The sequence below is a fragment of the Larus michahellis genome, chromosome 15 (assembly GCF_964199755.1).
Source record: "Larus michahellis chromosome 15, bLarMic1.1, whole genome shotgun sequence".
NCBI classification, from domain to species: domain Eukaryota; kingdom Metazoa; phylum Chordata; class Aves; order Charadriiformes; family Laridae; genus Larus; species Larus michahellis.
The window spans coordinates 7,750,446-7,776,290 of NC_133910.1; the positions used below are offsets into that span (position 1 = coordinate 7,750,446).

The 25,845-nt window shown below is 43.3% G+C and overlaps 3 protein-coding genes across 6 annotated transcripts in view; 2 read left to right on the top strand and 1 right to left on the bottom strand.

Annotated features, from left to right (window-relative positions):
• The first annotated feature begins 6,295 nt into the window (after positions 1-6,295).
• Positions 6,296-13,903, top strand: PHYHD1 (phytanoyl-CoA dioxygenase domain containing 1). The gene is made up of 11 exons (XM_074609056.1): positions 6,296-6,535; positions 7,342-7,500; positions 8,042-8,117; positions 8,252-8,299; positions 9,928-9,983; positions 10,173-10,235; positions 10,337-10,358; positions 10,719-10,847; positions 12,444-12,560; positions 12,708-12,834; positions 13,027-13,903. Exons 1-11 carry the CDS (start codon positions 6,503-6,505, stop codon positions 13,070-13,072), a joined length of 876 nt encoding a protein of 291 aa, XP_074465157.1. The 5' UTR covers positions 6,296-6,502; the 3' UTR covers positions 13,073-13,903.
• Positions 13,884-25,845, top strand: part of NUP188 (nucleoporin 188) — a 34,479-nt gene continuing 22,517 nt past the window's right edge. The window contains exons 1-9 of one of the 4 annotated variants that reach the window (XM_074609047.1): positions 13,884-13,903; positions 21,271-21,325; positions 21,928-22,001; positions 22,554-22,638; positions 23,324-23,404; positions 23,867-23,911; positions 24,534-24,626; positions 24,768-24,887; positions 25,307-25,518. In XM_074609047.1, coding sequence (XP_074465148.1) covers positions 13,902-13,903; positions 21,271-21,325; positions 21,928-22,001; positions 22,554-22,638; positions 23,324-23,404; positions 23,867-23,911; positions 24,534-24,626; positions 24,768-24,887; positions 25,307-25,518 — 767 coding nt within the window. In that variant the 5' untranslated portion in view covers positions 13,884-13,901. Of the gene's footprint in view, positions 13,904-19,272; positions 19,361-19,609; positions 19,628-21,270; positions 21,326-21,550; positions 21,676-21,927; positions 22,002-22,553; positions 22,639-23,323; positions 23,405-23,866; positions 23,912-24,533; positions 24,627-24,767; positions 24,888-25,306; positions 25,519-25,845 lie in introns of those variants that run through there. The other 3 variants (XM_074609045.1, XM_074609048.1, XM_074609049.1) reach the window with 3 other exon arrangements.
• On the bottom strand, positions 15,365-19,222 carry DOLK (dolichol kinase). Its single transcript, XM_074609054.1, has 2 exons — positions 19,171-19,222; positions 15,365-17,915 (listed from the first exon to the last, which is right to left on the bottom strand). Exon 2 carries the CDS (start codon positions 17,808-17,810, stop codon positions 16,239-16,241), a length of 1,572 nt encoding a protein of 523 aa, XP_074465155.1. The 5' UTR covers positions 17,811-17,915; positions 19,171-19,222; the 3' UTR covers positions 15,365-16,238.

Consider the following 25,845-nt stretch of genomic DNA (forward strand, 5'->3'; position numbering starts at 1 on the left):
CCAAATAAGAGTTATACCCCTGCTGCTTGTTGAGTAGAGGCTGCCCTATGCCTGAGGTCTACGAAGCAATTGTAAGGCAGGCCAGTATTGACTGTGCATGAAAACACTAGCTTTTTGCTGCTCTTACGATATTCCAAGCTCAGTTTTTCTCGATTGTGGCTGCTAGGGCTTGAGATAGCTTCCTCTGTGGCAAAATTGGAATGAGCAATCTGATAACTTCTTGTACGAGAAACACGGGTGGCACAAAAATACACTGCCACTCTGGAAGACAGCAATATGTATTATTTACTCCTGATATATGCTTCTTGGTCTTCCCTCAAATAGATACTGATTCCAGTGTATCAGTCTCGTATGATGAGTTGGAAGAAGCTTTAAATCTTCAAGGACAGGGTCTAAATCATGAGGTCCTGAACACGTTTACTGCTTAGGACTCCTGCAAAACCCACAGCAGAGTGAATCATCTTCTTCCTGTATTTGTCTGGATTGTTCAGTCTTTGAGGGATGAGTTTACATCAACAATCCTTCCTTATTTGCAAGTATTCAATCGGTGTATATTGTATTTTTTACTTTTAAGTTTCCATCAAACTGAAGTTTAGGGGTTTTATTTCTGACACTGATCCGTGCGTTCAGAAAAGAGTTCAACTTAAGCAGACAATCAACAGTCTGGTCAGTGTCTTGTTCTCCTGACAGGCTTTTCAAGGCACTCTAATAGTAGCAAACCAGATTATTTATTAGCTGCTAAACCATACAACGACTTGAATTAAAAACAACTGTTTCCTTAATAGCACTTCTGAGCTGAGTGAGTTCTTGGAGCCCCTGTAGATCACAAGCACGCTCATCTCGTGTTAGGACTGAAGGTTAGTAAAGTGTAGTTCTACCTTTCCTGCTAAATACCCCAAAAAGTAATAACTATTTGAACCAACTGAACCAACCAAGGAATACCAAATACTATTAAATCTGTTAAATCTTGCTGTATCTCTGAAACTATGCACTGGAATGTTAGCCGAAGTTATTTGTTTAAGATTGTTTTCTGATTTTATTATTTGGTCCCCACTTAATTCAGCAGCTGGAATTAATTTACTCTGTCAGTCTGAATGGTTAAATAGCTGTTACAGGTATCTTACATGATGTGATGTTCTTTGGTATTAATTGTCACTTCCTGATAATAATCCTACCTCATTTCTTATGACCATTTATACACTCCATTTAGCTCACTTCATTTTAATTAAAGTCAGTCTTTGGTGTTCATTACCATAAATAGTATTAAGTGGCTTTCTGTTGCTGAACCACACTGAGGTCCTCTTCTCTTTTTTCATTGTGGGTTTTTTTTTCTAACAAATGATTCTATGAATTTTTAGAACAATAACATATCCTTTACAGAGGATGAGGTGTATGGAAAAAAAGTTTCAAATACAGATTCAACAGCTGTGACACTGTTTCCTTTCCTTACCTGTTTCCCTGCTTTGGAAAGGGACTTGCATGGTTTGAGTTCTTGGGATTTTTTTTTTTTTCAGTCCTCCTTTGGGGAGGAGTAGTTCTTCTTGTCCTCGTTAATAGCTGTGCCTTCTCTAGAGATTCATTAATGTAACTTCTTCACAGAGGCACTTGCTCCTTCAAGTGTATTTGTAATAGTCTCTGCCTGAAGCCAGCTGTTCCCTCTGATTCTTTTTCTTTCAACCATGGAGAGTTTTCTTAACTTTTGGTGTGACTTCTCACTGACAAACAATATCGTCATACTATAAACAGTAGAGTTATCTACTCTGAAATGTTACCTAAGGTGAGACTGTGTGAATGCTCACTAGTAAAACTATGACTTAAAATTCACTCTGATTTTTATTTTTTTTTCTTGTTACATTTCAAAATTAATTTTTTTCCCCCCACTGACTGGCCACGCGGTGGATCCTGTAGTTCTACTAAGCATGTGCCAAAACAGAGTGAGTTTTCTGCCCTACCTGTATCTGCGTGAAGCAGAATTGGAACTGGACAAGAGTATTGTTTGACTCAAACCTTCCTCCCTCTATCCCTCCAGCTGCAGTGGTAGGTTAACATTCAAGTGCTTTGGCAATATGAAATCCTCTAGAAATCTCATCTCTGAAATACTTTTTTCAAAAGTAGCTGTACTTTAATTACTGGACCCCAATAGCAAAGGTGAACTTTGTGCAAATTTGCACAAAGAAAGGCTTAATTTAGTATTTCTGGAATTACCCTTCCCTTCCTTCCTCTCAGTCTGCTTTAAAGGAAATTTATTGAACAATGGGGGAAATTTTTGAGAAGGGGGGCTAATGAGCCTGAGTCATCTTTTACAGCTGACAAATGTGTCCATTTAAGTAAGAGACTACTCATGGTTTAAACATTGTTGACTCCCATTTTGTAAATGTAGGAGCAGGGTTGTGGTTTGGCATCCGAGACCTGCGACTTGATGTAACATTTCAGAATCATGACATTCACTTTGTACGTGGGATTGTTTGGGCAGCTGATGCACAGCACTTCCACCTTAAGCAGTGAAGGCTGCTATTGTTTTCTCTGAAAGACTTGTAAGACTGGACACTTTAACAGAATAAAAGTTTTAATTTTTAATTTGCATTTTCCTTTTATGTCTGCTTTCTTTTAAGTTTTCTGTAGGCAAAGGCACTTAGCTTTTCACGATCTCCCTTTTCAGAAGGCAGATGTTAACAATTCCAGCTATTGTGTAAGATTATTGGGTTTTCTTACTCATTGCATCAATCCTTGTGGATTATGACATTCCTTTATGAATAAGCAAAAAGTAGATGCACAGTGAAAGTGGTCCTGCTCAGTGACAAGCCTGGACTGCTGTATGTATTTCACCATTGCTTTAACAACGGGCTGATGCAGTTTATGTTGCCAAATAAAAGACTGTTGGAATATTATCTACATACTCCTGCAGAAGCTCAGCTGGGTTTCCAGCATGTTGTGCCTTCCAGCATGAAATGCATGTTGTGCTCCCCTTCCCAGGGAAAGGGGTAGGGACTGAAGTCAGAGGAGAAAACTGTCGCCATAGAAATTGTGTCTTCAGCCAACTACTGGAAACAAATTATTTAAGTGCATTTCCTAGCTGTCTGCTTACCCCATGCACTAGTTTTGCAACTGAAAATGCTGGTTTAGCCTCTTTCCTAATTGATCATGTTCATGATGTGTTACAGAGAATCAGCCTGTAAATTTCCAAGATAAGAGTTCCTGTGCAGCTGGTTTATTGCATAGAAAGGTAGTTCCCTTGTGTTTTGCCTTCCCTTGCTTCCTTTTTCCCCAGACTGCTTGACCACAGTGACATTGGCCCCCACTTCAGTGACAGAAAATGTGAGCAGGCTGTGAAACAGGTGAAAGGTGCTTGTCTGTGGTGCTGCTTATTGGCATTGATGAGTGTTAATGAAACGCTTTGCAGGACCGGACTGAGAAAGGAGAGGACAAAACACCCCTTGTCATCTAAGGTGTACTTGGACTGCAGCTCCTTTTGGCAAGGATTTACCAGCTCTTTGAACAGCTGAGCAAAAGGAAAGAATGAAAGGTACCATCAAAGAAAACTGGTGTTTGCTGGATTCCTGCAGGACTTCAATGATGGGGAAAGAGCCCGAGGGTAAAGAATTGATCTGTCTGTTTTGGAAAAAGGCTTTTAATTCTGATAATTCCAAATTTTCTTTGTAGCTCACTGAAAAGCATAGAGTAAAGATGCAATAGAGGCAGCCGGGAACTATATTGGCTTTATTACCATCAAATCCTCTAGCCTACTGCACCACAAGCTTTTTACCTTGCTCATTTTTGAAGAAAGTAATCATCTTGGTTTTACCTCTTGATGACAATGAGAATTCTCTTGATGGAAAATTACTGCACTTCTGAGGCTTCTGATAACTTGAAAGAAAGGACTGCCAATACAGGGAAAACAAAAGTATTCAAGTATCTATGCCATTTTAAATATACTATTTAATACAATTTAGATACTCATTATGGTTATTGTTGTTCCTGTGCTCCTTGTTTCTCATTAAATATCCTGTCACTTGTTGCCAATCATATTGAGGACTTCAGGAGAGGTGATAAGAGATGTAGTTGAAATTTTTTTGCATACCTAATAACCCTGGCAGCTCCAACAAGAGCAATTTTGGCAAGAGTGCTGAGCCGCTTAAAACTGGCTCTGGAGATCTGGCAAGCTGGCTTGGCTCCACATGGTTTCAATAGGAACTCTTATTGAGAAGGAAATTAGGATAATCGTGCCAGTCAAAAAGGCATTTGACACACTTGTGCTTTGTCTGCTGCAGGGTTGTCCATGTTCCAGATGTCACTCACGCCTGTACCTTTCATGCAGGCTCGGGATGGGCTTTGGCAGCCTCCAATGGAGTTTGCCAGAAGTGCAGTTTTCCTTACGGAGCTGGCAGGAGAAAATGTTGTTTAGTAGTCTGCAAACGATCTCTCGGAGAGGGAGGAAGGGAAGGAAAAGAGGGTCATTTCCCAGTTTTGTATAAGTACTTTCTACCTTCCTTATTTAGACTTACTGGAAGAGAAAGTATTTACAAAGGTGACATCCTTCTCTTTGACTTTTTTTGGGCATTTTGTGGTGGGGGTGGCTTTCCTCTTGCTGAAAAGGTCTTTCTAAGCCTCAAAATAGGTGCACATCTGGAATGGCAGAGAACTGGAGGAGTCCTAAGGAAAGACACAGATGGACGCTCCTGTAACCAAGATGGGTTGCCTCTCCTGGTTTATGCAGTTATCTTCTGGTACTTGCTGTGTCGTGTGCTGCGATCTGCTGTTTATATTGCTCAAAACAATCCATCGAACAGGAAAGCTGTGGTTTACTGTCATGCCTATGAGCTAAAGCAGCTTCTGAAGTCATCGCGTGTGCGTAAGGTGGGGAGTGGAGAAGATGATGTGCTAAATTGCTGGAAAAAAATGTGACTGGGAATGAGATGTATGTGACATTATGAATGACGGAGGTAACACCGAGAGGGACTGAGGAGTGGCATGGGAGTGTGTGCAGAAGGCATGTTTCTCCAGGATTGCTGCCTCCCGGTGGGGTGGATCCTCACGAGATCGACTTACAGGCAATAGCTACAGGAGAGGTTTTTTTCCCCTGGTTACACATCTTCCTTAAAAAACACTTCAGCTCTATCAGTTGGTGAGAGCCTGTTAACAGGAAGGAGGAACTACTTGATGATTATTTTGACTTTTGCAGCATTGGAGGCTGGCTGTTCCACTTTTGTAGCCCAGTGATTAAAGTCTCTGGCCAAATTTAGCCTTTTGAACTACCGAATTCATATCTTCTTGTGTGGAGCGAAAAGCTTGAAAACAAGCTGTTAATGCTCAGAAAGAGGTATTCTTCCAGTGAAAACACTGAATTTTATTTAAAAAAGGAAAAAGACTTGAACAAAATGGGGAGGGATTTTTATCCAGAGCTGATTCCCGTATTTTATTTTCTCAAACAACATCTCTAAGATGGATTCTCAGTTGCTAGCAAATACATTTGGAAGGAAACACCTTCCCATCAGCATTTTCCACTTCTTCATTTTGTCAGGTTTTCTTTTGGCAAGGCGAGTGATGCATAAAACCGTCCCCAGGATGTTATTTCTTTGTGGAGTGCTGCTGAAAGGAGGTTTTCAGTGTTTCCCGTAATTGCCAAACACTTTTTTTTTTTTTTTCCCCTCTGGAGAGCCAAATCGTCCCCAGGGATTCCCGTGCGATAGGAAGGATGTGTTGGCGGGGAGCGCCACCGCTGGGCTGGCATCTGTTCTTCACTCTCCTGCCTTTTACATCTATTTCTGCATTTTTCTCGCTCTGGTTTGAACTGTGGCTTTGGGTTTATCTATTGATGTGCACATTTGGAGCTGCAGGAGAGTGAACCGAGCAAGTGAAGGTGTACGTTGCCAAAGAGCAGCGGTGAATGACAATAACAGAGATGTTCTCTATGACTTTTACAGAACCCTCCGTGAAAGTGCTTTAGCTTTAACACCCTTTAGTCTGGCTGTCATCTCCTGGGTCTCTGGAGTCCCTTTCAGGTGCTGGAGTACCGGCAGGACTCGCTGACTGAGCGAAAAGGGCTCTTTAGGAGCTTGAATCACCACTTTTTAAATTTGTTTTGAAACTTTTGGATCTCTTCATCCCACTTGAATCTTATTTTACCACTGTGTTTGCCAGCTAAACTGCTCTATTTGTTTTTAATCTGGATTAATAATTAAAACAGTGATTTCTTCTTGGAGTTAAGAAGCGAATCAAGTTTGTGATCGCACTTCAGCAGAATGTTTTTGTGCACTTCAAGTAGCACCAAGAACCAAAGCAAAACTCTGCAGCCCCTGGCGGGGACGTTCGGAGCAAATGGCAGGAGGTGGGGACGAAATGCCCTGAGAGGCAGCTCCGCTGGCCGCACAAGAGTCCGGCTGCCCAACGCTCGCTGTTATCACATGCTGGGGAAAGGATCACGTGAAGAGGCGGGGAGTCAGCCCTGCAGAGCCTGGGTGGCATTGTGGTGTTGCTGGTGGGATCCTGGGAGCTTCTGCCTCCGATGGCGTTTGTAACCCAGCATCAGATCCAAAAGGTAAGAAACAGCACCCCGGGAAGGAGCCTGTCTGTAGTGCAGGTGGGTGACGCTACTCGTTAACCCATGGTCAGGTCTAGCAAAGATCTGCTTTACAACACTTTATATTCTTCCCAGCTTCTTGTCTTGTGTTCGTTTTGAGTGTGCGAGGATCCTGTCATGGCAACAAACTCTTCCAGAGGGCAGCTTGTCCCACAGAGCTCTTGGAGGAATTTCTGTCATGCCCTTCTCTCTCTGCTGCTCAGCACTCATCTGTGAAGTCGAAATCTCCCTGTCAGAGGATAATCTCCAGGGTGTTCTATATAAAGAAACAGTAATGCCAACAGAGTTCATTTTGTAAGGGATTGTGTAGCCAACCATGAGAAATCACCCAGGGCTTTTTCCCTCAGAGAAAACAATGCTTTGCAGCTTGTAAAGGAATCTCATTCTTATTTAGCATCCAGATACAACTGCTCTGAACACGTTAGCAGGCTTTGTAATTTAATAGTTGCTGGTCACACATCTTAGATAAGATATCCTTAAGCCACAAAGGCTCTAGTGATGATACCTGCTCTGCTTTGTGGACTGAGGTGTTGAGATATGTTGTTCTTAACTGTATGGTACTATGAGCCTGTTAAGTATCTCTTTTACAATAGAAACCTCTCCTGAAATTAAAATTTAAGAGCAGGTTGTCCAGCTGCAGAGCTGAAGTTGGGATGCTTTTCATGCTGAGCTGGGGCACAGCGAAGGGACAGTGCTGTTTTCTCTTGCTTTGTGCTGCTTCCCCCGAGGACTCGGGAGGAGAGCAGTCACCCCATCTCTTCCAGTTCCGTGAGGATGGCTTCCTTGTCCTAGAGCACTTTTTCACTGCGGAGGAGTGTGACAGCATGAGGAACCAGATTCAGAGAATCATAGCGGAGATGGAAGTGCCACCGCACTGCCGCACCGAGTTCTCTACAAAGGAAGAGGAGCAGCTCCAGGCGCAGGTACTGAGAAGGGCAGGGCTGTCCCCGTCCGAGCTCTGGAAGGAGAAAACGAAAAGGCAAATAGCCGCTCAGGATTCACTCTGGGGGAACATGACTCTTCCTTCTAACTGAACATAACACAGAGAGAGGCATTTGCTCTCCAGTTTTCTACAAAGGTTTGGTGCTGGCCTTACCAGAGGGCGAAGGAGGAGAGGGCGTGTGTGGCTCTGCTCTGCTTTCAGCCCCCACGATTATTGCCCCTGTTTGCCACAGATCACTCTGCACTTGTTCTGCAGAGAGAAAATAGCTTTTTATTTTTTTCAGGCAGCCAGCAAAAGAAAAGCAAGGGTAGCCTCTGTGAGCTGTTCTTTTAGAGTCCTAATCAATGCCAAGAGATTTAGCTTTGTGGGAAGCCTTTGTACGAGTGATTTCTATTGACTGTGTTTTGTTTATGCTGCGGCTTGATGGGGAAAAAGATGCAGGTGAGTATTAATGCTGTGATCAAAGGTTCATTTATGTTTTTGCAAGGATACTATCTTTACTGGGCTCTTATCCCTGGCAGGGTAGCTCGGATTATTTCCTAACCAGTGGAGACAAGATTAGATTCTTCTTTGAGAAAGGTGTTTTGGATGAGAGAGGTAAGCCCTGGCCTGAGCTCGCCACGGGGCGGGGGAGGCAGGAGAAGGCTGAGTGAGCGGTCAGGGGCCAGTTTACAGCTCTGGGGACGATTCCTGCTTTGCAAACAGTGTTAAACTCTAGTTTTGTTTTGTAGGTAACTTTCTAATTGCAAAGGAGAAATCCATCAGCAAGATTGGCCACGGTATGTTTAAAAGATGGGGTTTTGAGAGCGATGTGGTTTTCAGATATGAGGATTTCTCCAGACCTACTCCATATACATAACCTTGGCCCATCTGAGTTGAAATCTTTCTGTGCAGAGAAATGACTTCTTCCCTCTTCTGTTCCTTCTCTGTACTTCCTCAGGACGACCACATTAGATATCACAGTCCTCACCCCCTCTTGCCATCGTGGCCATGCAGCTCCTGACTTTGCAACCCCAGGCTGTTTTACTCTGGGTTTCTACATTAAATACTTCAACTTGATTTCTACACATCAGACTGCTTCTCCCCACGTCGCTCTGTCACTGTCTCTGCAATTTTCTCTGTGCTGCCCCTGACTCTTTGCTGTCAAAGGACTTAAAAATCTTCTGTCACGATTCTTTTCAAAAAACCCTTCTAGGAGGTTTTTCAGCCGTGCGTAGCTCAGAGTCACTGACATGCGAAAGTTTGGACTTCAGCCCTTGTCTCTTTTATGTAAGAAACTGCTTTAACAAATTTACCCCTAAGACTGGTCACATTCAGTACAGATCAAACTGTCTTCTGTGTCTTGTGCAGTGGTGGGTTGCCAACGCCGAAGCTGTCCTCCCTTCTTTGATGTCAGCAGCACCTTTTCTTTACCCTTGTTGGTTCATTTGACCTATTTTCTCTCTCAGCTACTGAACTTGCTTTTTCATCCATTTTGTTTTCAAACAATACATGGAAAACGAGAGCAGGTTTCCCTGCCTCTCCAAACGTGTGAACTTTGTGCAGATTAAACTTCACTAAACTTGGAAATTCAGTACCGAGACTTCTCAGTTCTTTGGTTTTCTCAAAAAAACATTCTCCCCCCACTTTGCATAATCCCTCTGCCATTCTGTTATACTTCAGCTTTTCCCCAGGGGAAGTGAAAACAACTGTAGATTCCTGCTGACTCAGCAACTTAACAATTCAAAAGCCTTCTCTTTACTAAATTTTTTTTTTTTTGGTAATTAGTCCTTTTGGTTGAGTCTGGCTTCATCCCTTGCTCAGGAGCAGCCTCTGCTGGACCCAGTTGTGGGTCCTCCCAGCAAATTTTATCATGGTGAGATGGAGCCATGATTCCAAGCTTTTGCTTTATGGTTTTGCCAGAGTAAAACTTGTAGCAAGTGTCTGTGTGCAAACAGCTTTGATCTGCAGGCTGTGTCCCTCTGTGAAGGGCATCAAAGATAAACCCTAGCAGTTTTGCAGTAATTACTTTTTTGGTAGGTCTTTAGAACAGTGTTTTTAGAGGGTGAACTCACCTGTGTGCCTCAGGGTCATGTACAGTGGTTGTCGTGTTAGTGTTTGCATAATATAATACTTAATCACATAATACTCAATTTTTATTCACTCAGTTATACGCTATTTTTTATATAGCTGCAGTTTCTGGCCGGTGAGTGATTATATTTTGGGTCTCTAAAGAAGATTGTACAAATGTACAAGTGTTGTATCGCCTTAGGTGTGGTAAGGCATGTATATCCACTCTTGGGAGGGATGAAAGTTTCTAGCTGCAATTTATCTTTCTCGAGTGTCATCTCTGCAGCTCGCTACCGAGAGCTGCCAGGTTCCCTTCTGTTAACGAAATCTGCAGTCTGAGCCTTTTCTTTCCCCTTAGCTTTACATGCTCGTGATCCTGTCTTCAAGCAAATCACCCACTCCTCCAAGGTGCAGGTGAGCTGTTACTGATTCCCAGAATGCTCTGGGGAAAAAAAATATAATTCTGGAGTAGTTAATCTTAGTTTTCTAGACTCCCAAGGATAGTCATTTTGTCTGTAAAAGGAAATTTAAATATCTTAAAAGAATAATGGTTTATAGTGTGCAGAAAACAGCAAACATAAATCTTGGAAAGTTTTCTTGCAGGAATTGGGAAGAAAACTAGGCCTTGAGAAACCAGTAGTTGTGCAAAGCATGTATATCTTCAAGGTACGGTAACTCAAGTAGTCTTGTCACTCAAGAAATAAGACCCTGTTAGGTGGGAAGCTGTGAAACTCTTCTCTTCACACATCACCTTTCTTTCCTTGCAGCAACCTGGCATTGGCGGTGAAGGTGAGATTCGTGTTATCTCTGTATCATGCTGCGGATAATAATCCTTTAGGAAAGGGGAATATTACAAGGAAAAATGCTCAGAATTAGACTTAAGCCTGTGAGTTTTGTGGTCCAAACGTTCCTAAAATTATTAAAAAGCATATATGTTTTCCATACATCATATGGAACTCGAACAAAGAGCTATTTTTACATTTGCAGCAGGCTGAAAGGTGGCATTTTTATGTAAGATTTAATGTGTGTGACAGATGGGTGGGCAGGATAGGCCAGGTCAAGAAGTTGGGGAGAACAAGCCTGCCATCTTTCTAGTGGTACTGAATTCCTCGGGCATTAAAAGGTCCTAACGACTGTGTCTCATTGCAGTGACCCCCCACCAGGATGCCACCTTCCTCCACACGGAGCCTCTGGGCAGAGTCCTGGGGTTCTGGATTGCCCTGGAGGACGCCACGAGGGAGAACGGCTGCTTGTGGTTCATTCCTGGCTCTCACACCAGTAAGAGTCACGGGAGTTTGGTGCGTGCTGTGAAACGCGCTCCCTCATCTTGATTAAGGGTGGAGGGTAACACGGGCCATCTTATGTTCTCTGCATCACGCAGTGCCTGCAGAGGCACGCTCTTACTCTTGTTTTTTGAAAGGACGACTTTATTTACTACAAGGATCTCTTCCTGTGCTGTTGTCAAATCTACAGCCACGTTTTTCAGCAGGTTGACAACTGCCTGACTCTGCTCTTGGCCACCAGTCCATCACACGAGTTTAACATATAACAATATTTTTAATAAAAAAATAGGCAGTATACATGACTGACACTGTTTTTTAGTTGATATCTAGCCCAGAAACAAAGAATCACAGTATCAGAGAGGGTACAGGGGCAAGGAAGGACAGTCCTGAATTTTTATTTACTCCAGAACCCGTTAAAACTTTCCTGAATCTTTTCTTTTTACTTCAGTATTATTTCAGAAGCTTCCCCTGCAAGGTTCAGAATCTCCCTTGCTAGGCCACAGAGATTTAAGACTTTAATCTAAAGAAGGTCTTAAACTACTGGGTCCTTTCTTCCTGTAGTGAAGCAGGTCACTGCGCTGTGTTGGTGCTCCTCCCGCAGTTTTGACTGTAGCCTTGAAAATGGTCATCAAGTCTGATCTGGACTGCAAAGAGTAGTAAGCCCTTTTGACTTCCAGAGTAGGAATACACTGAGAAATCACACTTTTTTTTTTCCTTTTTTTTTTTCCTTCCATCCACTCACAAAACTGCTTCTTTTCCAGGTTGCATCCCCTTCACAAAGATCCCCCCCTCCCTTTTTTTTTTTTTTTTTTTTTTTGCCCTTGCCAATAAAATTTTTAGTCCTGACAGCCCTACGTAAGGGGAATAAAAATCCTCTTCCACACACACAACTGTCAAATATTAGTCTGAATTTCGGTAAACAAGGAAAGCCTCCAAGTCTATGCGAGGACCTTTTGGACACCACCCAAGCCATCGAGGAACAGACAGTGTCCCAGGTGCACACAGACAAAACCAGATCAGCACAGACTCATGTAACGGCTGTTGTGACCGACGGTGGTTGAAGCGTGTGTGTGTAACCACGATTGGATTAACAGCGCGGTTTTTCTGTGTTTCACTGCCTCTAGGGCACACTAAGCAGGGTTAAATTGTTGCTCACCTAAGCAATTCCCTCTGTGAGTATAATCATAGTGCTCTTAAGATTTTAACGCGCTCATCCCTCGTAATTCCAGAGTGGTCTGCACTCCGACTGCAACTTATGCTCTTATAGAAAGGAGAAATGGACCAAAGGTTGGCTTTGCATAAGTGTATGACTGTTTGTGTTCCTAAAGGGCTATGTTGCAACGCACAGAGAGAGCCAGAAAGGCAAACGAAAGGCAGTTGTTTTATCAGTTTCTGCCACAGCTGGAAAATCCTAAATCTTTGCTTAATGAAATAAAACCCCACCCAAATTGCTAAGGGAAAAAAATGAAATATACTATAATAATAAAGTTCCTATTGTTGCCAAGAGAAATCAGGTACTCTTCGTCTGCTGTGCAGAATGTAACTAGCTGCTTAATTTTTATGTGTGTCTGCTCATTCTGTGGATCTGCAGGTGGAATTACCCGGAGAATGGTCCGAGCAGCTCCAGGTACCTCAACATGCGTGGAGTTTGTAGGGTCAGAGCCGGCCTACGATGACAGCCAGTTCATACCTCTGCCTATAAGTAAAGGTAAAAACAACCCCCAAACGAGACCGCTTTACAGCTCAAGAGAAACAAGAGCGCTAAAATTGGATTTTAACACTCTCAACTTCCCTTACATTTTAAAGCTAGCACTCACAATTTGACAGAAGCGGTACAGATGTTTCTTTCAAACAGGTGGACTCATTCTCATCCACGGTGAAGTCGTCCATAAGAGTGACTTGAACAGCTCAGACTCTTCTCGCCACGTGTTCACCTTCCATGTGATGGAAGCCAAAGACACCACCTGGAGCAAGGAGAACTGGTAAGGTCACCATCCTAACAAGCAGCTGAGGAAACTAGAGCCTTTCCAATGCAATAGCCGGGATAAACTTTTATTGGTGGCCTTGCATGTCACTCAGTTTCTGTTGGTTGTACCTCAGTTAGAATTGATTTCATACTCGCAGAACTGGAATATCATCTGAAGTTTTGTTTTTCCCTCTTCCTTACTTCCCAGGCTCCAGCCAACTCCGGAACTGCCTTTTCCGTCACTCTACACTTGAAGCTAGTCATTGGCTTCTGGAGTCAATAGCTGATTGATATTCCTTTCCGATCATGTTCCCTTTAAATGCAATTTCCACTAGATCAGCTCTCAAGATTAATTTATCCTTTTCTCAGAACGAGGACCTTTGACACAGCCGAATACACCTGCATTAGGCAGGAGTTTCTACTACGGCATGAGCCCTACTAGTGCGAGAACAGTTGCCCATTCCTTTGGTAAGGCAACTCCTTCAGTCTTGAGAACAGACCATTAAAGGCCATTACACACCATTACACCTTGACCGGAACCAGTTAAGAGGTATTCCTTCTTGCACATACTCAGTATTTTCTTCTGTTTAAGGCAAGAGCTTGTCTAGTGTGTTTCTTGGCTGTGTCGATCCCAGCAATGCAGGTGAACACGTCCTGGGAAGATGGCTGACTTTTACCCTTAGGTCTCTGTCCTATTGTTTGAATAATAGTGATTAAAAATAGCCCTACTGTGGGCAAAATGAAGCAGGAAGTCTATTTTTATAATCAATCTTTTAAGTATTTCTAGCAAACTGTAGCTGTTTGATCTCCGTGTCTTCTTAAAGATTCATATTGAAATTATGAAAACAAAAAAAACCCAATCGAACTCCAAACATTTAAATAAAAAAAATAGAAATTCTCTGTTTCATCTCTCTCATCTTTTCTTTGAGGAAGACAGTGTGACCTTCTCTCAATAGATGGGGCCAGCGCCAGGTTGTCTGATGACCAGTTTGAACCCTCAGTGTGCACAAGAATTTTTATCCCCAAGACCCCAACAAAACCAAAGCAACTTAGAGCAAGATGAAACTTAAGGAATGTACAGAAATGTAAGTTACATCCAAGGCAAGCTCAAGCCTGTATCCTAAGCTGAACAGAAGCTGTGTAGGTGTGATTTCACTGGCACTGGTGCAGCGACAACCCCGAGATATGAGCTCGGTGGCATCAATGCACTAATTAATGGTAGAAACCTTAAGACTGCTTAGAGTCCTGGCAGAGTGAGCCCCAGTTCTGACTGACTCGTCCCTTTTGAAAGTATATTGCCTGTCTCTGGCATTTGTGTGATGTGAAGTAGTCAAATTTGGTTTCTTTATGGGAAGAAATTTCCTTTCAGCCCTTTAGGCTTTGCTGGGCAATGCAGAATAGGTTTGGTACCGCAAAGAATTAATCACAGGAATGATCAGGTGGCTGTAGTAGGAATTGGAAGCTGGGTAATGGCAACAGCAGTAACCTTGAATTCAAAGTTTGTGCAGGGAGAGCTGCTGCCCTGCCCTACCTTTTCTACAGTTGGTTTGAAAGCTGCGAGCTGGGTGGAGGGAAAATGACTTTAACTCTGGTACTATTTTATGATGTTAATGGTTAAGCCTGTGGCTCATGATAGAAGCAGATAAAGCTTTTTCCTTATCTTTCCCTTAGAAGAGTCTGTAATTTAAAATAACACCTTAAAATAGCACCTTTCTGCTGAGGAGTGATAGTTCGTCCTCTGGTTACATACACCACCACCTGCAATGTACAAAACCACCTAGTTCAAGTGCATAAATAAAAGCAAGAAGCTGGACTGGATTTGTAGGATTTCCTGTTAAATGTGAAGGAAACTCAGTCTAGCACAACTGCTGAGTTAGGTTTCCTATGAAGAGTATCTGACAACTTATTGCATAATTAACCAAAACCAACTCTGGACAATTTTGACATCCTCAGGAAAAGCAGTATCAAATCTCAGGAGCCCTGCCCAGGCAGGGGAGTAAATTGGGCAATGCCGCTTCTCAGCCAGTCGAGCCCTGGCTTGTTGCGGGGACAAACACAATATTGGGTTCTGGGGCCAATTTTGCTGGCCTGGAGCACCAGTTTCACTCCACCCCCGGTCTAATTCTCACTCTTAAGACACAGTCTCAGGGCTATGAATGCAGGACAGTATTGTGTGAGGTATCTTGGACTTGCACAAAACTGTTCCTAAAAGTGAATAAAAGTAGTGTCAGAAGTTAACTTCATGCTGCAAACAGGAATCTTGGGATGCAAATGTTCTGCTCAGACACTTCTCGGGGAAGGGGAGAACTTGCGTTAATGCATCTTGTTCTAATGGACGCTTGGCAAACTGCTGAGAGGAGACCGTCAATTAAGAACTGTTTAATACATCAAAAAATTAGGTGGATTTTTTGGCTATAAAAGGGCAGTTATAATTTTAACTAAACGGTCAGAATGAAATCGCTTTACTCAATTGGTTGATAGAAGCATTTTTATAAGTTAGTTAATTAAACATCTAGCTGAAAAAAACGTGAAAAGTAGAAAACTGCAACAGTATTAAAGAACTTTATTGACTTTAACAGATTTTCTGCTTTCATGATTAATGTGTAATTAGGTTTTTCTGTGACTTTGCTTAGGTGAATGTTGTTCCAAATTAATTTAGAGATTAAAATCTTGAAAAAGATAAAACATTCTTCTTGTTGCATAAACCTTCAGGGCTAAAATTGCAACCTTCTCATTAGTGCTGTTTGAAATAAACAGTGTCTTACATTCTCAAACCTCCTGTGCCTGCCCCCGGTGAGCGTCGGTATTATAGCTGCTGAATTTGACATTGCATTCGTACATCGCAGTGCATTAGTATGGCTCTTGTTGACGGTGACGGGATACATTGGGACAGTCGTAGCCACTTTTTGTGTAGATGGTGGTCACCCTCATTATAAAACATGCTTTAAATGGTGCTTATACAGAAATGAGGAGTTTGCTTACACAGTAATATAAGACTGCAGGGCTCAGTACAGCAAAACAAGTTTTGGCTCTGATGCAATACAGAGGTGGCATAAGCCGAGAGGTTTGCCGCCTTTTTTTTTTTTCCTCATTGACTTACCTCTTATTGCTCTACCTCCTTTGCCTCTGAGCACCCAGAAGAGACACAAAAATAACATTTGTGTTTAATAATCCAATTTACAAGTCACAGTTGTGTTCTTGTGAGAACATGAATCAACTCATGCTGTTTTAAACAGGGGAAAAAAAACCAAGACCAAACAAACCCATTATTTTAAATAGGTCTTTTTCATTTCTGTTTTTAACAATTTTATCTCCTGTACCAACAGCAGTGTTTAGATCAGCTTTGAGCTCTCATTACAGTGCATATTCTATTACCACTTCTCTCTAGAAAAGCAGAGACCTCTGCTCCTGGAAGGGCTTCTAAGCCATAAACATTATCTGGAGGTAGAGAGGCAACAGCAGATTATCAATTTGGGTAGTATAAGCTTCCAAAAGAGAAACTAAGCTCACAGATGCCAGAATCCAGGAATAGCTGGAGTTCAGATTCACACTGCTGTCAAAGATCAGAATAAGAGCCACAGCAATGATCTGAGCAAAAATAGCTGTCATTGTCCCTTCAAAGGTCTTCTTTGTTCCCGGCCATTTGATTTCCCCCATTGTACTACCAAAAATGGAGGCAATAGTGTCTCCTACCCCTACTGACAGTACCCCGGAGTAGGGGACCAGTGCTCCTGCCCCAGACAGGGTACCTTTAGGAGCACAAGATCTGGGGAATAACCATACTGGGAGGGACATGCCAAGGAGGAGATAAATATGAGTCAAGATTAGAGGTCCACTGTCTCTTTCATCCAAGAAGAGAGACAGCAAATGCCTAAGGGTTTGCCCAAAGGGTTTGATCCTGAAGTACCGAATATACTCTAAGAAGATAAACACTGCCAGACACAGTACTGCAGCAACGTAGAGAAGCTGGCGGTCATAGATTAGTCCAGGAACATAAGTAGCTACAACAATGAAATGGAAATATTTCCTGGTTATAGTCGAGGCCTGGTGTTTTTTAGATTCAGATGATCTCTTAGCATTCTGGTAGAAAACCACGCCACATGCTGAAGCAGCCAAAAAGGTCCAATATACAAGAAGGTAAACTCTTGTCTGTGTCTGAAACAGAAACTGGAGTAGCCAGAACAAAGGGTTCCTCTGGATCAGTCGGTAAAGCCAAGGCATGATGACCCCTAAGCCTAGCACTGCTGTCATCATGTGGAAAAACATGGAGGAGATCCACGTACCCGAATCCATGAAAATGAAGAGCACAGTGAAAAAAAGCCCAAGAAGAACAACTCCAACAACTGCTACGAGAAGGAAAAAGTCTATGGGATCACCTCTGCCCTCGATTACATTCAGTGAGCGTTTAATGAGCTGATTGAGAACAAAACTCACACCTCCAAGAACTAGCAAAGCTTCTCCAGGAGTAAAACATCGAGGCAACAAGTACAGTAAGATCATACTGAGGTAGACAAAAATTAGCAGCACTTCTAGGACCTCTATCACTTCTGAAACAGTCAAGGAGTGCTTCATGGTATAGATAATTATACTGCCAGCAACACCAGTAAGGATGCAAGTGTTGGTCGGCACAGGTTTTGTGATGCCAACCGCTATTACAGACAGAAAGAGAGCAACCAGCATGCCGGTGGAAGCTACAACTATGCCAAAACGTTCGAAGTACACAATGCCAGCAGACTTGCACCTCTCCTTCATCACTATCCCCAACAAGGGGATGACCATGCTAGCCGGCAGGAGGCCACTGTTCGCTGCCGTACGGAACTGGAATACAGCCCCACCCAGCTGGAGCAGATGGTCCCATTTGAATTGGACATAAAAAGCCTGGACGGCAAGAGCGACGGCGCACCAGGAATACCGGTCCCACACCACTGCGTGCACGAAGAGAACGATGACAAACACGATCAGGGATTCCACCAGTGCTGGCTTGTTTAACATGTTTCCACTCTGATGTGGCTCCAGCTTTCAAAATCTTTCTCAGGAGTCACAGTGTGCTCAATGGTTGTCCATTAGGAAGAATTCCCTTTCATGCTACTGCAACTGCTATTTAAAAAAGAAAAAAAGCAAACAATTAAAGCAACAACTAGAAAAGATAAAGCTTCTGCATAGCTGTTTTTTTCTTAAGCTCAAATTAAACTGACACTTTCCATCCAGTGTTGAATGGTGTCATCAAATTATAACGCTGATGGAGGTCTCAGTAATAAACTATTAAAATTTGTACTGTCAGACTCCCTTACACTGTGGGTCTGGAGCATTTATTTATTGATGACGTTGCACTAAAAAAAAATCTTAATTATTAATAAATTGCTTTTTCGCATCCTTATTCGTATAGCCTGAAATACTTCATTGCCAAACAACTTCATTACTGTTGCTACATCAGGCCAGGTGTAATCTTCCTGCCGTCACAATTAATTTTTAAACAGAACAGGAAAAGAATTAATCACACAGTCAATAAAACAGAACTCACATGGGCAATATCTGCCTGTGACCAGTAATGGTTTTGGGGTCTGGCTCCTTGTTGTTTCCGGGCACAGGGGAGGGGGAAACTTAGGGCTTATCTGAGACGGGGCAGGGTAAATGCCACACGATAGCCAAGGATTGACAAAGACTTTCCACTCAGTCTGGCAACTTTAAGGGCGCAACCCGGCTCTTGCATCGATAGCGACACACGCCAGCCCCGCCCCCAGCAGGCAGCCCGCCAGCCGGGCTGTACAAGGAGGGATTTCACCGTGTGAGACGCGGGTCTCCTGCCCTAACGCAGCCGCTTTGGAACGCGGTTGCCCCGCGGATTTGCAACGCGATGTATTTCGCTGCCGAATTACTTCATTTTCTTGTGCCTGTTGCAATTCCCTTCTCCCACATCTTCTTTCAGTGTGAAGCTCCCCAGCACTCCCCGTGCTCTCGCCCACCGAACGGGATCCACCGCCCCCGGCTCTCTGCCCATTTCGTGACCCCCATCCGGTCCGCTTCCCACCGACGTGCTCCCAAACACCCGGCAGCCCTCGCCTCACTGCGGCACCTATCCCCTTCCTCCCTTCCCGGTGCCCTCCGCAGCACTGCGGGCTCCCCTCGCCCCGTCCTTCCGCGCCGCCATCCTCCTCCTCTCCCCCCTCAGCCGCGGCACCCAGCAGCCCAGCCTTCCCTGCCGGAAAGCTGCGGCGGGGTATGGGCCGCGGAGAGAACAGCGGCCGCAACAGCCCCCAGAAGGTCTCGGGGGCTCTGCCCGCATGAGCCCCAGGTCCCCCCGAGGGGCTGCGGCCTTCCCCGACCACTGCCCGGGAGCCAAGCGCGGACCCACCTCACAGGACGCCGCCATCTTGGCGCTGCCGCCGGTCACATGACCCCCACCCGCCGGAGGAAGGGGGGCCGGAGGCGGAGCGGCCGCCGTGGCCCCGCCGCCACCATGTGACGCCGGCGCCAGGGAGGACTCCGCGCGGCGGGTCACGTGAGAGGGGAGAGAAGATGGCGGCGGGCGGGCTGTGCGCGAGGTGCGGGGACGCGGCGGCGGCGGCTCCGGTGGTGGCTGATGGGGGGGGAAAGCGGGGGCGGCCCCGTCCCTCGCTGCCTCCGTGTCTCCCTCTCCGGGGCCGGGGGGGGCAGAGAGGGGTCCGGCGTCGGGGGGGAGCAGCGTCGGCGGAGGGAGGGTTAACGGCAGCGGGGCCCGCGCCGGCCTGGCCCCGCCCCCGCGCGCGCGGCGGGGCCCCGCCCCCTCCCTCAGTGAGGCGCCCGGCGGGGACCCACTGAGGCGGCCAAATGTCGGTGTTAGTAGGGGCTTTTTAATGTTGTTTTTTGTTTGGTTTGTTTGTTTGTTTGTTTATTCTGCCGCATTGTAAAGGGTGAAATGGCACACGGAACTATTGGAAAGCTTTTGCGAAGCTGAAGTCGCGACTTGGCGCCGACATGTCGGCGGCGTCTGCCAGAGCGCCGCCCGGGGCTGCTCTCCTGAGGAGCGGGGCGTTCGCGGGGGTCTTTTTTTCAGCTTTTGGGCAACTCTTTGCAAGTGTAAAAATCAAAATAGAGGTGTGGGAAATGCGTAAGGGAAGTTGTTCAATGAATTCCAGGTTCAGCGATCACTTCAGATCAGTGCCTTCATTTGTGCTGAGCACGTTTTTTGGCTTTTATTGTTATATTTTTAGACTCTGCGGTGTTCTTAGATGTCTAATTTTTATTAAATTAGTATCTATAAGTCCTAATGAGGACAAGAACACCACTGTTGTGCGTGATCACATAAAGAGAGCTTTCCTTCCTTAGCTGTCTTGGAGTCTAACGAATTGGCAACAAACCCGGTCAGTTTTATTCACAGAAGAAGTTAGGAGGGAATGAAAAGTAGCAGGGTTGGTTCTGTGAGGCTGTTGCTCAGTTCTACAAAGCGATTCTTTTCTTGGTAAAATTTTGTGGCCTTTCAGTGCTCTGTGTGGGCTGGAGAGGTGGCACTCACACCTGGTTGCCAACCAAGTCATGGGTAGGTTTGTTAGCATATACACAGGGAGGTGCACCTAACTATCAAGGAATTAGCAGGTAGAAATTATGTTGGTAGGTGTACTGGAAATAACAGGTCTTATCATTTAAGTGGCACGATGTGTTAGAAGTTACAGATGACTTTCACTGCCATAGAGAGTTATTTTGATGATGCCTTTCTAAAAATAAGTTAATGAGCGTTCTTGCTTTTGCAGACAGTCTTTGCGTGGGGAGCTGTGGTGTTTAACTCCTCATTTGTATTACGCTGCTATCAAATCAGCATTTGTCTAAGTTCCTGAAGTATTTTTTGGCACGTGTGCTTTTTCAGAGCTGTTGTAGAGAGACTAATTTTTCTGGATGCATGTCCCAGGGTCAGGATGTGATTTGTAATACCTTATAGTGCAGATCGGCTTTTCTACAGATTTGTCGGGTAGAAACAAGAAGCCAAGGGTAAATGCTCTGAAGATATGCGGCATATCATTCTACCTTATGTAAAGGTGCTGCAGTTTTTCACTTCGCCCGGTTTTATGTTCCACTTAGAGAGAAGGATGGAACTGTTAGAGAAGAATCTGGAGGAGAGCATTGATTGTAACTGAATAAAATATTGCTTTATACTTCCATTAGGTTTCTGTTTACTAACCTCAAACATCCAATTAGCAAAATCAAATTGAGCTAATAAACTGATATAAATGTGATACTTCTTTGATAGGAATTTGCAAGTCTTGTTATATCAGTTGTCACCCTCTTTGAGTCTTTCCTGGGTTCTTCCAGGACACCTGAAACTGATCAGCTAAAAACTAATGTTCCTTAAATCAGTTTTCTTATATTGCAGTGTGATCTGCTCTGAGTTAATTGCAGGTTTGAAAAGGTGTAAGCTAAATGGAAACCTGAAATAGTGTTCATCATTAAAATACTCTCCACCTTTTCCCTTTGTATACAGGAGCAGCAGAGAATTGTGGACAATTCTTCTGGGCAGATCAGCTTTAAGAGAACCAGTAAGTCTGTGTCTTGCTAAGCGGGTTTGCCCATCACTGAATGGACTCCATGGCCAAATGTGTCGTTTGTACATCTGTTTGAATATTAGTGAAAATATGTTTTGCTGCTTTTCCCTCTTCCTTGGTGCATTTTTTGTTCCTCTGTCTCCACTACTTGTTCATTCTTCCACTCCTTGTTTATAGCTGCTTCGTGAACTGCCTGGAAGGGTGTATGTGAAAAGGTGGTTCCCTTTCTGGAGCGGACACAAGTGCTACTTTCTAGACTGGCTGGCCTGGGGTATTCATGAGTGGTACAGCCTGCTTCCTTATTTTCTGGGATGGAGCCCGTGCTTTCAAGAATTTGCCTTGAGGTTGGAAATCCAAATGTTTCTGAACCTAGTCCATTGCCTCCTATTTCCTCTCCCTTCCCGTGATTAGGCAAGGCAGCGAGCTTTCTCATACAATATGAACCTTGAATCAGTCTGAATCATAGATGCTGGTCTTGAGTTGTTCCTGTCTCTTTGTCGTGGTGGAATTTCTTTGCTTTGCTTAAATTTAACAAATCTGATACTTAGCAATGTACACTGAGGAATCTGTTCAGAAGTACTTGGTTCTTTTTTTAGGCACAGATTGCAGCAGAGTTGAACAAGCACTGGCAGAGATTGTTAGAGGGACTTTCATACTATAAACCGCCAAGGTATAGTAATTGCTTGATTTTAGAGCTTACCTGGGGTCTCCCAGTAAGTAGAGGACCATGTTGAATATTTCTCTCTGGTTACATAAAAAAAAGATTTTTATTCTCTTGCGTGACTTGAGATTTCAGAATAGGAATAGTAAGACAAAGTATTTATTCCATATAACATTTTTGGGCATGAGATATAGACCAGAAACAAGTAACAGCAGTTTCTGCTGTCATTACTTACACTAGGTGGCTCTTAACTCTTGCCTCTGCTGAGCTGCAGCGATCATGTGCGAGGGTGCAGCCTGTGGAGAAGTGACTCCTCTCGACACTCAAGTAATTCCAGAAAGATAATGCAAATTCCCTCACTGGAGAAGGTGGAATGAATATAGCCTGCATTTATTATAGTAATAATTGTGAACAATATTGTGTGAAATATTGAAAAGCCATTGAGGAAAAAGCAAATGTTCAGTTTAAACTGATAAAACTGAAAACTCTGAAATTAAGCCTCTTTAGTTCATTCCTTGGGCTTGCTGCATTTTTCATGACTAAAATTTCTTTTTTCTTTAGTACGACTTCCGCAGAAAAAATAAAAGCGGATAAAGATGTAGCTGCTCCACTAAAAGAGTTGGGTCTGAGGGTCAGCAAGTTTTTGGTGAGTGAAGATGCTATTCTGATTATTTTTTATCCCAGCAATTGGAATGCATTGTTATTCGGATTCTGTTATTTACGTAAGCTTCTTGATGTTGAATGCAAACTTAAATTCCTTTCAGTTCAAAATAGTCTAAAGGATGTTAGAAGTACATGTTGGGGCTGTAGGGGAAAATTTTTAAAAACAGTTAATGACCTTGAGTTGTCTCAGTTTTCCTGCTTAACACACCCTCTTGCTGCAAAGGGCCCTGCTTTTTAGAAAGTCACGGGCTTTTGGTCTTTCTTGGGTTCTTTCCAGACATCTGCAACTGCTCAGCTAAAAATTGACATCCCTTAAATCAGTTGCTGTGTTTGAAAATACTGTCAGTTTACCTGCAAGGTTGTGTTCCTTCAAGCCAGAAGTTGGAATTCAGTGACTGGTGGTGGTATCTTTTTTTTAAAATCACCGTTATACTCCTTTTGCTGAAGTTAAAATGCCTAAATCGAAGTAACGTCAAAGCTTAGGTATTTTGCTTTGAACAGAAGTACCGACTAAAGCAAGCATCTTCCTGATGCAAAAAAAACTATTTTGACAAATTTTGGAAGTATTTGTTTTGAAGAGAAGAGCTGCCTGAATATTTGGAGGGAATCTTCGTCTTTAATGAATTCGGTTGCCTTTTATTCATTTCAAGCGTGTCTCTCTTTTTCAGGGTCTGGATGAAGAGCAGAGCGTGCAGTTGTTACAGTGTTATCTCCAAGAGGATTACAGAGGAACAAGGGACTCCCTCAAGGTCCATAGCTCCCAATTATGTTCTATTTATTCCACATCTTTTCTTAATACCAGTAGTTTGTTGATGCACATGGTCACGTGTGAGTCTGAGTTCTGATTTGAAAATGGCTTTGTAGCTTTTATTCTCTGAACCTACAATGCTCAGGCGCCGCTTTAAGGAAATACGATAGGCCTAACTTTCTAGTACCCCTTCCTGCTTGAATCTCACTGCAGGGACTCAATTCCTTTCTCTATCACAGGAGTGCAGGAAAGCTACAGATTTGTGAAGGAGAATGAGTGGAGATGAAGAACAAATATGTAGTTACAAATGAGTGTTTTGTACTTTTGCAATCTGTCTTTCCAAAAGAAATGGAAAGAAAAATTGTCTTTTGTTTATTTCAGTCTTTTTTTGTGTGAGTACGTATTTTGTCAATAGGTATTTCTGCAGTAGCTAATTCTATATTTTGTTGTGTTTTGCTTACAGACAGTTCTTCAGGATGAAAGGCAGAGTCAGGCTCTGATGCTGAAGGTTAGTAATTTCCATTTGTATTTTCTATTGCAAAGATCTGTTGACAAAGAACCGACTTTATTTCTGTGGATCCAGAAAATCTTGGAATAATTGAAGTATTCCTTCATATAAAGAACAGATTTTAGAAGATGCTTCTGAAATAGAGGGATGCACATAAGGATTTGAACAGTGTTAATAGTAGCTACAGAAAGGAAATTTTAGGATTAATATCAGGGAGTTTAGCTGGGCAGATGTACACTTTTTCAGAGCTGAGAGGTTTATATCTTATTGTCTGAAGTGACAACTCTGAAATGGAGATTGATGATCCTATTTGACAGAAGATAATAGGGATGAGTAAGGAGAGATCATCTCTGTCTTTTTGCCTTCCTTTTCCAAATTTTCTCGCTTAGCTGTGTAATTATAGACATGTCCCTATGGGCATGTTTTATTGAGCTCTGTAAAGTTAGTTAAGGGTGGGTTTTTTCAGATAATTTAAAAACTGCTTAGTTGAAACTCCATCTGTAGTAATGTTTGAGCACTGTATGTTCTCGTGATGCAAGGCCTTGGCAGTGTGTGGGAGAGGACAGTGTGTGAGAGTTGGACACAATAGGACATTGATGCCAATGACACTATATATTCACAGCTTGCTGACTATTACTATGAAGAGAGGATCTGCATTCTGCGCTGCGTCCTCCATCTGCTCACCTATTTTCAGGATGAGAGGCACCCTTACACAGTGAGTACAAGGACCTTTTCCTGGCTGCGATGTCATGAAATAGGCTAAATATGTAAGCTGTGTAGTAATTGTACACTTGTGATTGAAAAAAGCCCATGAGTGTGCATGTGAGAAGTTCATTTATTTATTTGTCTATTTAAGGCACAATACTTCCAATGTGTTGAAAAGTTGGACAAGGAACTAGTTCCTAATTATCGGAAACAGTTTGAAGCGCTGTACAAAGCAGAAGCTCCTACATGGGAAACACATGGGAATCTCATGGTATTTTGTTTCTTGCTATTGTTTATCAAACTTACAAAGTCTTTCCTTATATGCAGTGTATTGGAAAATGTGTATGTGCAGATGCTGTTAAAAAGGATGTTTCTCCTGGTCCAAGAAACCTAAAACTTGTTTTCTTTCTAACAGAAAACGCTTTTGCTCAGAAACAGAGAGAGTTGCATGGAACGTGTTGTTCCTTCTAATGAATCCATTGATAGCCCTAGGCTAACAGATCCATTTAAGTGTAGCTGTTCATAACCTCTCTGCATCAGCACACTCTGTATTTACAGTGGCTTTCCTTGCCATTGATACAAACCACTGGCTATGCAAGTTGTTGAAATGCTTCAACACTTCTTAGTTTCTAACTGCTTTGACTGACCTGTGAGCTTCAACATATGATGGTAGAACTTTTCCTTGTGCAGACAGAACGTCAGGTTTCCCGTTGGTTTGTGCAATGCCTCCGTGAACAGTCCATGCTCCTGGAAGTCATCTTCCTCTACTATGCATACTTTGAAATGGCACCTGATGAGCTTCTGGCATTTGCAAAGATGTTCAAAGAGCAGGGATTTGGCACTAGACAAACCAACAGACATTTGGTAGATGAGAGCATGGATCACTTGGTGGATCGTATTGGGTAAGTATCATGTGTATTTGTGAAATGAGTAGAGAGCAAACTAATGGTTTTCCTCAGGAAAAAAGCATTTATAATTCTTGCTGCTGCCTGTTAAAATCACCAATATTTCAAGGTAAGCTTATTGTGATGAAGGCAAAATAGATTTTCTGGTCACGTTGGAGGTTTGTGGCAAAATAAAGGTGTGGTTGCAAAGTATAGAGGTATCCATATACTAGCTTTAATCTAGTATATAGTCTTGCCTCTGGTGAGAATGGCAATGAAGACACAGTGCCACTCCTTCTTAGATGGTCTAGTGGTAAAGTGAAATTGCGTCTTCACAGTCCTGTC